We start from the raw sequence: 13,801 nt of genomic DNA on the forward strand, positions 1-13,801 counted from the left end.
TCCTGCTGCCCCAGCGGGTTTGCATTTCCCCAGGTTGGGGTGAAGTCCTGCAGTGTTGGCTCAGGGAGCTGATGGAATTCCATGAGCAAAGGCTGCAGGATCAGAGCATCCCTGCCTGGGGCAGCTGCACTGGTGGGACTGCTGGAGTGGGCACAGAGTCACTGCCCACTGCAGCACCCCCAGAGTCTGCACCCCGAGCTCGGAAAGCACCCAAAAAGTGCGAGGAAAAGATCCGAGAGAGGACAAAGATCAAAACACCCCATAAAGCAAAGGATGAAAACAAATTCCCTGTGAATGAGCAACACTCCAGCCAAAAACTAACAACACAGGGTTTGCCTGTGGAAAGCCAGAATATGATAGAAAATTTCATGTACAAGGGCAAAAGAACAGACAGGAAATCTTCCAAAAAACCACAATCACAAAGCACCTGTCTAGAGTAAAGGGGAAGATTCTGGAACTCAGAGAAATTCAGGATATATTTGAATTTCACACAAGAAAAATCATACCTGGCAAGCAAAGGATCAGACAATGAAATTGTCACTGTTTGGAAAGTAGTAAATGAGGGTGTTTTTGCCAGGAAATCTGTCTGTAAATTGGATTTTCCTTTTTCTTATGAAAAAAAACCAAAACAACAAAACCCAAACCCATATGGCTTTATTTATTGCCATCAGTAAAAGAGCACAAATTTGCCATGTTGAAAAGCTGGAAATCTCACATCTGCTCTCAGACCATGGCTCAAGCTTAAGGCTGTGTATTATTCCAGCATTGGGAATTTTACCATTAGTTTTGAAATATTTGGTGTTTTTCTGAAGGCCTGGGGTTGTGTGCTCACACGCCAGGCTTAGCTTACATTCAAAACAAAAACATTTTTAGATATCATAATTTCAGAGAAAACCCTGAAAGCAGAAACTCTAGAGAAACAGAATGCAATACACCTCTTGTATTTAAAAATACAAAATGTTCAAGCCTGTCTAATTTTGGGGAAACAAGAAGGAGAGGGGACAACAATCCTGCTGCTTGCCTTTTTCACTCAATTCAGCTCCTTGCTACCATATCTTTGAAAAGTTCCATGTTTAAATCACAGAAACTATTTAATACAATCAAACTTGACCAGGGGACTCAACTCCTTCACTAAATATGAGGTTTTGGAGTGATTTATTTTTCCAGGGATTGATATATGTGGGCAAATATTTCCTCACACCTGGATTGCTCTGCTCTTACACTTAAAAAATCCAGTCTTGTCCTGAAAGTTCCAGCAGCTTGTCTTTGTGCAGGACAAGGTGAAGGAGGGGATTTATAAATTTTTCAAGCAGGTTCAGTGGGGTCAGGGGGGAGCAGAGCTGTGGTCTGGGCTGGGTCATCTCACCTGGGAAGTGACACTTTGCAGTGCCCAGGGGATGCAGGAGGATGGACACCAAGAACATTTCAGGCTCACTTAACTCTGGGAGCTCTGAGCTGCTGCCCCAGCAGCTCTTCCCAAGTCCCTTCTCACTGGAATTGGCCCCAGCTCACCTCTGGAATGGCTCAGTTAATTCTGGGAGCTCTTCCCAAGTCCCTTCTCACTGGAATTGGTCCCAGCTCACCTCTGGAATGGCTCGGTTAAATCTGGGAGCTCTTCCCAAAACCTTTCTCACTGGAAATGGACTCAGCTTACCTTCGGAATGATTCCCTGGCGAAATTTTAAATGTTCACCTTTGCTGCAGCGACAAGCACAGCTCTGGGGCTGAGCCCAGACTCTGAGTTCAGAGGGGCCAGAGGAGCCTGGAACCCTCAGAAACACTCGGTGAAATCTGTGGCTTTGCTCTGTGGGTGTAAAATTAGAGTTTTTCCTCCCCACACGTGCCCGAGACGCTGCAGCCAAAGCAGAACCGTCCCCATGGCTGAGAGCAGGTGGGGCCTTTGATGTCAGGCAGACAAAACACTTTAAAAAAAATATTCATAATACATTTTTCCAGGCAAAAAATACCCAAGTCGAACCCTATCAGATAATCTCTTTGAGGTGTTTCATATTAACCTTGAAAGGCAGGAAATGGGCAGATTTGATATTGATGGAAGCAGCTCAGGAAATGCGGAGTGAGGCCAATGAATAATGAAAGATTTGGATGTTCCTTATTCCAAAGAGGAGCTGCTCCTGGCAGTTTGCTTTGCCTCCCTCAACATTAGCAGTGCCACTGAACTAAAAGAAGAAAAATGCACAGCATTTTCCCCGTTATCTTACAGGAGACCTTGGGCCAAAGCTGATTTTTATACCCAGGATTTCTGTGGTTTTGGAGCAATTTCTGGAGGGTGAAGAGTGGCAGGGATGAGGAGAAAAATCACAGCATTCCAGAGGCACTATGGCATAATTTAAGGAAATCCTTTCAAAGAAATCCCCAAAAAAGGAAAAAGTCAACAGCAGATCCATTTTTCCTTGGGCTCCTCTGAGGAATAAAATTGTTCTGCTTTACACCAGGGCAAGGAAGAGAAAGAGGAAGAACAATAAACTGATTTACAAAAATGGAAGGAAGCTGGCTGCCCATTAAAATAATAAAATAGATGCAAGCTGAAACTTTTGGTGTCTTACTCAGATCACTTCACAAAGCTCTTCCATGAAATAAGGATTAAGTGTCACAAGACAAGGCCCTTCTATATTTAGGATGCTTTTAGAGACATAATTCATAAAAATTAACCTTGGTGTCATCAGACATTGTGAAAATAGGAAAAGAGAGATATAATTTTACAGCTATTTATAAAAGGAAATTCTGAAATGTCAGCTGTGAATGCAACTTCAGTTTTCCTCTTAAAGGAAACTCTCAATAGACAAAACCTTGTTTTAGTTCTCATTACTGAGGGGTGAATTCTTCTGGATATCTTTACTTGCAAGTGAGGGTTTCTCTCAAATTAATAGAATTTGTATTTCTAATGAAAATATGATTTTTCTGAAGCATTTTGAAAGCCATGAAGAATAGAATGCAAATACCACACCCAAAGGTTGGGTTTAGATTTTATAAACACAGAATGAAAGAAACAAAAACAGAACAAGAAACAAATATTTTCATGGCTTTTGTTACATTGCAGTGCACAGTTTTCATTCTCATTTTCGGTTCTCTTTTGTAGAGTTTCCACCTAAATGATCCTTTCCTCAGAAGACAAGTAAATCAACAAAGTAAAAATAATTCTGTGTGTTTTTAGTTCCACTGCCTGAGCCAAGGTTCTTGCAGAAAGTCAAAAAGCAGCAAGAGAGAGGAAGAAGACTGAACACAGACACACTGATCACTGATTATTTTAACAAAAGGAACACACCCGGAAAAAAGCTTATTTAAAAAAAAAAAAAAAAAAAAAGATGACTCTTTAAAATCTTGTTTAATATTATGGATAGATCAAAGAAACAGAAAAGTTATGAGTAAATACACGAAGCTCAGGGAGTGCAGCACTTTCAGTGATTTTACATTTCAAGAGGCAGAGCTGTGTGGAAGGAGGTGACAAGAACCCATCACCAGAGGATGAAGAAGTCCAGGCCAAAAACACAAAGTCCACTTACGTGGTGTCTGGGGCTGGGACCATCTCCCTCTCCTGAACGGGGGGTCCCTGCATCCCCCTTGGCTGGCTAAAACAACAAAGGGTCCTGTTTGAGAGCTGCATTTGGGATGAAAACTCCCAGGAATCAAGGCTGGAAAGCACTCTGGAAATACCCAATGTCCAGGGTGGGTTTTGCAGGTTCTGTTCTCTGGGATTGTCTCTTGCCAGTCAGGTTTCCCATCAAAGCCTGAGCAGGGATCATTTCAGCCACTAAACAAGAACCTGCTGCCAGAGTTTTCTAGGAAAGAGCTTTTCTTTGCTTTCCAGAGCCAAATCTGTCCTACAAGACCTAGTGGGACTTGTTCTCTATTTATCCACCCCACTAAGTGCATGTGTAGTGAATAATTAAAGCCCATCAGCTTCAGAGGGATGTTTCCATATTTTGTCATCAGCATCCATTTAATCCTGATTTTTGCTTTCCAGTTGATTCATGCAGTCCTTAAATCTCTAAATAATAATCCTCCTTGATTCCCATACCTCCCAGCCAGGACAATCCAAGCAGAGCCTGAGGCTGCAGCACTGGAAGGTCACTCAGAGCGAACCTTGGCTCTGAAATATCTTTTAAAGGTAAAAAACCCATTTCCACCTAGATTTAAAAGTGAGAAACCTATGTTTGACCAAACTGAGTAAATAATACAGTGAGAATTAGGTTAGGCTTAAGTTACAATTAGTACTACAAAAGGGACGACAGGAATGAACATTTGTGTTTAAAAACATGTTGGAGAGTTCAGTGTGTTCTCCTGGGTGCCACAGAATCCAGAGAGATCAGCAGCAAAGCATAAAATAAACTGCAGGATTTCAGGGCACCCAAATTTAAATGTCATTTTTCATTGCAGAAGTTCAATGAAAACAATGAAAGGATGTGACTTTTGTTCTAAATTTATCTCAGGCGGAGCTGTGGTTTGCTGCAGCTCTACGTTTGTAACGTGAAGCACAACAGCACCAATGCCACAGATGGGGTTACTGCAACCCTGATTTTCCTACAAAACCACGGAAATCAATGCATGGCAGCAGCAGGAGAGAAGATTCAACCACTCCATGACAATTCATGGCTTTTGTGGGGAAATGCCTGTGCCTGGAAGGTGCCAGTGCTGAGCCTGGCACGGGTTTGTGCTCAGGGAGCTTTATCTGTGCAGGGGAGGAAGCACAGTGTGGTCTGTGCTGGGGACAAACCCGCTCCAGAGTGCATCAAGATGGGCTGGGACAAGATCTACTCTGCATTTCTGTTTTACCAAGTCCTCAAATTCCTTAAGAAAAAAACCAAACCTGCTCTAACAGCAATCAGCGTTACCTTTTCCCCTATAAACACCCCAAACCCAGATAAAAACAGCCCTGCTTTAGCCAACCTCTCTAACCCACCTCGTATTTTTATTGTTATTATTATTTTTAACAAAAAATAACAGAGTAAAGACCTTGAGGTCTAGACAAAGCTCCCTCTTGCTGCCAATGAGACGAGGATGAAACAATCCCAAGGATTTCTCTCCAGAGCTCTGCTGACCCCTTATCCTTGCCTCTGGTCACTTGGGCTTGCTGCTGGCCAAGGCTGCCCACAGAGTTTTCTGCAGCCAGCAGGGTGGGATGCTTTTAAATGGAGGAGGGTGGGGACAGCCAATACCCTGCTACATTTTCATCTATAGCTGTGACAACATAAAAGAGTTACTCTCAATTCTAAATGCTGTTGATTGCCTAAATTTGCTTATGTGGGGAAGCAGGGCAGCGCAGGGAGTGCAGATGGTTTGGGAACAATTTTCCTCTGGGAAGCAGGATTAGATTCTGCTTTCTGCCTTTCCTCTTTCCCACCTGATGGATTTTCCCACTTTGCAGGAGTGACTGCCTCCTTTCCTTTCACATGCTAATTTACCTAATCTACATAAACTGCCAAAAAAAAGCCGTGCCACTAAAAGTACAACTCCCCAAAGCCAGTGTAGGACAGGACACAGCACAGGAGGACTGCCAGTGCCGTGGCCAGCGGGAGATGGGTTTGGGGCTGGGGTTGGAGACGGGTCCCTCCAGGAGCATCCCACGGGGGGATGCGGTTTGTGAAGAGCAGCATCCTCGGTGTCGCGGCCCCTGGAGCTCCCTGGGCCACCTCGGCGGGGAAAGGGCCACCGGAGCCCTCGGGACATTCCGGGAGGAGCCGCGAGAGGGAGATGCAGGACGGGGAATGCGCGGGGGGATGCGGGGGAGAAGTCCCAGCCTTGCATCCCTGAGCACCGCCCACCGCTGAGCATCCCTCATCCCTGAGCATCCCTCAGCACCCTTCATCCCTCAGCACTGTCCATCCCTGAGCATCCTTCATCCCTCAGCACTGTCCCATTCCTGAGCATCCCTCGTCCCTCAGCACCCTTCATCCCTCAGCACTGTCCATCCCTGAGCATCCTTCATCCCTGAGCACCCCTCATCCCTCAGCATTGTCCATCCCTGAGCATCCCTCATCCCTCAGCATTGTCCATCCCTGAGCATCCCTCATCCCTCAGCACCCTTCATCCCTCAGCATTGTCCATCCCTGAGCATCCCTCATCCCTGAACATCCCTCAGCACCCCTCATCCCTCAGCACTGTCCATCCCTGAGCATCCTTCATCCCTCAGTATTTTCCATCCCTGAGCATCCCTCATCCCTCAGCACCCCTCAACACCCCTCATCCCTCAGCATCCCTCATCCCTGAGCATCCCTCATCCCTGAGCATCCCTCATCCCTGAGCATCCCTCATCCCTGAGCATCTCTCATCCCTGAGCATCTCTCATTCCTGAGCATCTCTCATCCCTCAGCACCCCTGCACCCTCCCAGACAGAGGCAAAGTGTTTCCCAAGCCTCTCCCCGGATCCCTGAGCCCCGAAGGGAAAAGCTGCTCTTACCAGCTTGAAGAACTTCCTGAGGTTTGCCTTGGGCGTTCTGCTCTCGGCCGCTCGCGGCTTGGCCCCGGCGCTCTCCGCGCTCTCGCTCTCGTCCCGGGCCGGAGCCGCCGCCTCGGGAGCCGCCTCTGCCTTCTCCCTGCCCGCGGCCTCTGCTTCTTCCGAGCAGTTCTGCGGGGCCAAACACAGTGGCAGCAACCTCCTGACTCCAGCCCTGAGGAGCTGGGTCATTTCTTAAAATTTTACAATCAAACGGGGCATAAAAACATCCTCAGTCTCACTGTTCTCTTCATGTTGCTTTAGGAATTTGATTGATCCCAATTGAAAAGCGCAGAGAGTTGCAAAAAACACTGCCCAGTTAAATTAGGCTTAGTCAGCTATTCAGGGATTGAATTGTTTCAAAAATCTGGGATTTTTTTGCATGTTTCTTCAGGAAATTCTTCTGCAGGACAAGGGGGAATGGCTTCACACTGCAAGAAGGGAAATTCAGGTTGGATATACAGAGGAAATCCCTCCCTGTGAGGGTGCTGAGGCCCTGACGCAGTTTCCCAGATTTGTTGTGGCTGCCCTGGATCCCTGGCAGTGCCCAGGACAGGTTGGGCATTGGAAGGTATCCCTGCCATGGCAGGGTGGCACTGGATGGGCCACTTTAAGGTCCCTCCAACCCAAACCATTCTAGGATTCCATGTTCTCCTTCACCCAGTAATTAACCATTTTGCTGTTTGCACATCAGTAAAAGAGCATGATTTTCCTGCAGTTGCATGGCAAGAGTTGCTTAAAATTCAAATTTTTTAAGCAAACACATCTGCTTTTAAAGGCAGATCCCAGAGCAGTGTAAATAATGCTGCCTTGATCACCTTCCACCCTGGCCTGGCCTGCTTTGATCAGATAAATGTGAAGCATCATGTTTCCCTGCCCTGATCAGATATCTGTGAGGCCTTGAAAGCAGCTTTCCAACACAAATATTGGAAATTGCCCACTGTAATTCCCTATTAGTATTCCTTCTGGAAAAAAAAAAAAAAAAGAAAAGAAAAAAGAAAAATGCTGGCACAGCAAATATTTGAGTAACAGTTCTGAAAATTCTGGTGAAGACTGATCAGGAAATGGGGCAAATACAAAGTGGCACCCAGCTGAGAAGCTGAATAAGGAATTTTTCATTTTGCCTTTCCATATTTATTCATCTGCAGGCAGAGCAGCAGCATTAACTGCCACGTGTTGACAGGCACTTCATTAGCTGCACTTTGAAGTGAAAGCTCATCAGAAGATGGATATTTAAGAGAGTGCCTGGAAAGAGAAGCTGGAGCTCAATCCTGCATCTATTGAGTGTTGTGGTTGCTGTTTGTGACTTCAAAAGCAAAGCTACTCTTGACTTTGAATTCTCCACCTATCTGAGCCTGGATTCTCTGTCCTAGCAAAAGGACAGTGCATTAAATGTGCCAGAAAAAGAGAAATTCACTGCAGAACACCCCACAGAGTCCTCAAACCAAGCTGAGTTTGAGGCCAACCTGTTACCTGTTGTTTTTTTGTACATCTCCGATCATTTTATTTAGTTTCAAGCTGACTGGGTCACCAGGGTAAGGAAATATAAAATATTATTCTCTTCCAAGAAAACTTAGTAAAGCTACATCAGCCTTTTACAGGTAAAGGAGTCAATGCTCAAACAGGCAGAGGCTGGTTTTTGTAAATTCTTAAGACCAAATTCAGTTTTCTACTGCAGTTTTCAGGAGGGAATTCCTGCAAAAACATTTGGTCTCAGCATGATCCCAGACCTAAGAAGTTCTAACCAAGCAGAAAGGAGCTCATCTGACAAAGTTCAGATTTCCCAGGCTATTGAACTCAGCGCATTTGTGTAAATGCTTTCACCAGCCCTTAATATTTTTGGATGCAACAAAATCTGCTTGGAGTGGTAGAGAATTCCCTAAAAACTTTCTATTCCCTGATATAAAGAGCTGAGGGTGATGTAGGAGAAATCAAACCCAGCATTATCAGCTAACAGCAGTGAATGTTTATTTTGATTGCAAAATAAATATTTTATTTTTTCATTTTAATTTGGCTGGACAGATTTTCACTTTTAACAGCTGCCCACCGCCAGCTCCAGTACCTTTTTCCAGAAGAGCTTGCTCAGGGGCAGAGGAGTGGCCGAGCCCTTGTCCTTGGTGGCCTCCCGGGGGGGTTCCGTGGTCACTCCCTGCGGAGGCGCCGCGGGCTCCGGAGTTTTCGGGTTCTGCTTGGCCGGCGGCTCTTGGGAGGGAGGGACATTTCTGTCTGCTTTCACACAGGTCACAGGAGGCTGCTCAGGAACCTGGGAATGAAAGGACATGGATATTGTGGGGAGCAAATCCAGCACGCTCAGCATCACCTGGGGCAGGTGAGAGTTGGAATCTGAGCTATTGATGATTCTGAGATTGTAAAAATCTCTGTCTGTCAGCCCCCTGCCAAAGCAGAAGCCATAATTGGTCTGTGCTGGTTTCCAGGTTGTTTATTCTGTTTATCTCTCACATGTTCTGCTGCCCTGCCCAGCTCTGTCCTGCAGGGCAGCGTGTGGGGCTCTGCCCTCAGTGGGATGTGACAAACATTAAATACCAGAAACTCCCTGGGCTGCATTTACAAGAACGTGCCAATATCTGTCACCTACGTTGGACAGTGTGTCCCCAGCCTGAACCAACAGAAAAATGCCAACACCACAGTGAGACATGGAGGGCATGAAGAAGGAGAAAAAGGACAAGGCACACCCAATTTCCTCCATCTTGTCCCCTTTGGACCCCTCATCTAGAATCCTAAAATTCGACTTTTATACCCGTGCCACACTTAATTATTACTTATATCAAACACTCAGAGATTGTAATTTCACCCTGTAAGATTGAAAACTCTTTTCCATGGCCAGAGATCACAGCCAGTGTCTCTGGGGGCTCTGTCCAGGGGGTTCTGACCCCTGCCAGGGTCCCAGGGCAGCCAGAGGGAAGCCCTGGACTCCCAGAGGTGAGCACCACCTCTCCCCACTCAGCTGCACCCTGTTACCCTGCTTTTTAAAAGTGTTTTCTTTTATAGTTCTTTTGAAAGTTTTAAAATTCTCATAGAACTTCTTTAGTTTTCTGATAATGTTTACATATTTGAGAGTCAGAGTTAGCACACAATTTCACATATAAATAGAATATTTTACATATTTCTTTGTGGGTGGAGAGAAATTATTAATTGGTCTTCAGACCAGTGTGGTTGGAGAGGTGGTAATTCCATTCTCCAGTCCACAGTCACTTTTGGAGTTCTATAAATACCAGATTTTTGAATAAAACTGAGTATTTTTCTCTTTTGAATTTACCAAACTTCTATGTACTCATTTCATGTTCAATAATAACAGCACCCTGCCTTTCCATCCATCCCTTCCACCCCTGCTGCAGACACAGCAAACCCAGAACACAGATAAAGAAACGAAAACACCTAAAGACTGAACATGCCAGCGAGAATTTCCCTTTTCCTGCGTTGCACAGATAATTCAACCCCTCCTACTCACTTTGGTGTTGGCTGTCTGCTGGGTTTCTTTCTCAGCCTGAAGGGAAACAAAAGACAAAGATGAGTCTGTCTGAGGCAACGGCAGCACTGCAGTTCCACAGGCCAGCAATTGTCTGTGTCACCGATTATTTTAGTTTTAGTGATTGTGGGTGCAAGTCCTGGCTCCTGCAGCCATGGAAACTGGATCCCTGGAAGAATCTGGAGGGAATGCCAGGTCCCATCCTTGTGCCTGCACCAGCCTGGTGCTGCACTCGCTGTGCTTGTAGTTCTCAACTTGTTCTTTAAAAAGATGTATATTTATATATGTATTCCCATATTGCCATTCAGCTCAGGTAAATCATGACAGAGAATTTCAAGGTATTCCAGATTTTTCTGTGTCTGCAGCTCCCAGTGCTCACAGACACAGAGCTGGGTGTTCTCCATGGGAATCCCACACCATCATCAGGGACGTGCTCCCATCACCTTCCTGCAGGAGGCTTGGATTTCTGGGATCCAAGGAACAACAAGAAGTCCTGGAAACACAGGGGTGGAACAGCCCTGGCTCTGCAAAGAGCAGCTCTGCAGGTGCTGGAGGTTGGTCCCACCCAGCCCAGTATTTTTGGGCATGAGGTGGGATTTCCTTTAGTACAAACATTCAGTGATGGCGTTCCTGATTTCAGCAGAATACACAAACCCAGGAGTTAAATCCCTCCCTGGCCAGGGATGTTACCTGCATCTCTTACCCCTCACCAGCAGAGCTCACACTGAAGGATGACCTGAGCTGCACAAAAACCCATCCCGGGGCCAGGCCCCAGCAGCCTGGGCAGACTTTGGGAAGTTCTCCACAGAACAGGTGAGATATTTTGCAGGTGAGATATTTTGCAGGAGCCAAGAACTCTTTTTTGGGGGTCAGCTTTGACAAACAACATCCAGAACAGGAGGTGAGAACAAGGGGGAGGATGCCACAGCTGCCTTCAGTGTTAGTGCTGCAAGTGGGGGATTCACCCTTCTCTTCCAAGGGAAAATTCTATCCATCAGCACAGTTATATGCAAAATTAGCATGGAATGAAGGGCAAATATGCATGGATGGGAAGAGCATCACAAGTTTAGAGTTAGGATTTTGTAACACAGGAGCCTGAAAAACAATTTTGCCGTTAACCCACAACCAATCTAAGCTGGATTATTTTGGACGTTCACAGAAAGCCCTGTCAGAAAAGACAGTGAAGTGTTTAAACAAAATTTATCTATTTAAATCATCATTTCAAATAAAGGAATTGGTTATCTATTCATCCAATTCATACAGCATAGAAAGCATAGAGAATTTAAAGATATAAACTATATTTTAATTTTCTTCTTACTAGAAGTGGTAACTCCAGGGCCTGCCTGTCACATCCCTGCTCTGAGTTGAATTCCCACTTTTAATCAGTCTTACAAGCAAATTATTGGCACCATTTTAATCCCTCTCCTCGATTCCTAATAGGTCATAAATGATATCTCAGCTCCTGCTTCTGTATTTTGGATGTGGAAAGAAAATTGTCAAAATAAACATAGAAACAAGAAAAAACTATTTTAAAAGTGATATTTTATAAGAAAGATTTTACTGGTGTGAAAAATTTCTGCTCTTGCATTCCTTCAAGATAAGTGCTGTCATTCCAGACAAAAAACTCTTTAAACTTCCATTAAATATTCCAGGGAATTCAGTACAATTTATTGCAAGATTAATTATTGGAACAGAATCTTTAAAAATGCTAGCCAGGTTTGTTTTTTACCAGGAAGCTTTAATTCATTATGAACAAGTAAATAATATTTTAATTTTATTAAGAAATGAAGCTGACATCTCCAATTTACAGTTTAGGCAAGAACTACACACTTGAACTCATTTGAAATATTATTATTCCTTCAGCAATATGCACATGACATTTTTTTTCTCAGAAATGAGACAGTGGAAAGAACATTTTTGGTTTTAAAATGTATTAAAGGATGGCCTATGCCCATGATTATAAAGCCCCCTACTCACCAGAAATTCCACGTGGGTGTCTGGAAGGAGAATTAAATATTAATTATGTTCCTCCCCCACTGGAAGGGTCTTTGCTTCTGCATTCTCTGGGCTAAAAAGCTGCAATTCTCTGCTGTGACAAACTTCAGAGAGTGCAGAAATCCCCAAATGCAGAGCTTGAGACCCAAAGTTGTTGCTGATTTCTGGTTTTTAATATAAAAGCTCATGTCCTCTGAAACAGCCATTTGCTTGACTGTAATTTTAAGCCCTTTAAAGTACCCATCAAACCCAGATTTTTTTTCTACTCCTAACTAAAGCATGACTAAAATAAATTAGTGTTCTTGGTTGCAGGGAGAAATCCCTATTTCTGCAGGAAATTCCATGTTCCAGCCTCCTCTGTGCCGTATCAGATGTCCCAAAATGCCAATTTTAGCCAAGTTCTGGTGCACATTAATGACATAAAACCTGAACTGTGGCCGGGCTGAGCTCCAAAACCTCTGTGGTTTCAGGCTTTGTTCACCTCTGCACAATTCATTGTTTGTCAGCACCTCTGATTTTGGTTTTTAGTGGTATGGGGGCGTTTAGTCCGTGTTAGTAACGGGCAGGAATTGTTCCAGGAATTGTTAGAGGAATTGTTAGAGGAATTTTTATAGGAATTGTTATAGGAATTGTTAGAGGAATTGTTCCAGGAATTGCTTCAGAACCCCGAGCTCACAGAGGGCCCAATGAGAGGAAGGTGCAGCTCAGGATGGTTCCCATCCCCTGGCACAGAAATGCTCTCCCAGGGACTTCCAGAGCTCTGCACATCTGGCCAGATGTTGGGCAAGAACTCCAGAAATGCTCTCCCAAGGACTTCCAGAGCTCTGCACATCTGGCCAGATGCTGGGAAAGAACTCTCTCTCTGTGCCAGCTGTGATTTCTCAGGGTTCTGCTGCTCCTGGAGCTCCATACCAACCTTGTGCCTAAAGAGTTTGCTAAAGGTGCTGTGGCCCAGCTTTTTGGGGCTCTCTGCCTTCTTTTTCTTGGCTCCTTTGGAGGGGGATCCTGCGGCTGCCTTCGGGCCAGGCTGTCCCCCAGGGCCCTTCTCCGCCCTGGAGCCCTTGTGCACAACAGCAGGTGCAGGTGAGTGTTTGCTGCAGGTATTTGCTTTATCAAAGACATTATTCCATCGCTCACACGCGTGGCATTAAAGGAAAATATTCCCTCTTAGCCCTGGAAAAATTGTGGTTTTTTTTCCTGAGTGATTTCTCAGCTCTCCTCAGAGTTTCTTTCACACGAGCAGCAAAATAAAAAAAAAGCCAAGGCAATCCACGTGATTCCAAATTAAAGCACAACTTTCCCTTAAAATCTCCTCTAAACTGAAACCTAAATCCCATAAACATCTGCCTTTTCAAGTCATGAAGAGGCAGTTTAGGATTTATAATTTTAAAACAGGGAAATATATAAATCTTTGGAGGAACTGTCAGTCTTTTTATTGCAGCATAATAGGGACTTTAAAATGTTGTATATAATGCATTATTTAGGAAAAGGGCAGTGTGAATATTCATGACATACACTGCCTAAAATATTTCAAACTTGCATTAATGTCCTTGAAATTAATTAATTAATTGTTCAAGGTCTCAGGCCTTAAAGCAGGAAGATGCCTTTGATTACCTGGCATGAAGGAGGATGAAGGATTATTCCTTATTAATTCTCACAGCAAAACTGACCCTTTTTCCAGCAAAATTCCTACAACTCCTGAGCACAGAGTGACCCAGGATCGGCTCAGGGTCTGCCACAAGAGGGTCAGGTCAGTGATTTGGGGCAGATCTTGTCCAAACAAGCTCTTGGTTTGTAGGAGCTGCCCAAGCAGGTGTGGCTGGGCTCTGAAGTGGGGTGGGCACAGAGGAAGGGACAGCCACCGAGGGA

The 13,801-nt window shown here is 44.8% G+C and overlaps 1 protein-coding gene across 1 annotated transcript in view; it reads right to left on the reverse strand.

The window, feature by feature from the left end:
* Positions 1-13,801, reverse strand: part of BCAS1 (brain enriched myelin associated protein 1) — a 34,400-nt gene that overhangs the window by 4,988 nt on the left and 15,611 nt on the right. The window contains exons 7-10 of the mRNA XM_077787068.1: positions 12,849-12,992; positions 9,920-9,955; positions 8,513-8,713; positions 6,415-6,582 (exon numbers count right to left, since the gene is read on the reverse strand). Of these exons, the coding sequence (XP_077643194.1) occupies positions 6,415-6,582; positions 8,513-8,713; positions 9,920-9,955; positions 12,849-12,992 (549 nt within the window). The remainder of the gene's footprint in view (positions 1-6,414; positions 6,583-8,512; positions 8,714-9,919; positions 9,956-12,848; positions 12,993-13,801) is intronic.

The sequence above is a fragment of the Lonchura striata genome, chromosome 17, assembly GCF_046129695.1.
Source record: "Lonchura striata isolate bLonStr1 chromosome 17, bLonStr1.mat, whole genome shotgun sequence".
Lineage (NCBI taxonomy): Eukaryota > Metazoa > Chordata > Aves > Passeriformes > Estrildidae > Lonchura > Lonchura striata.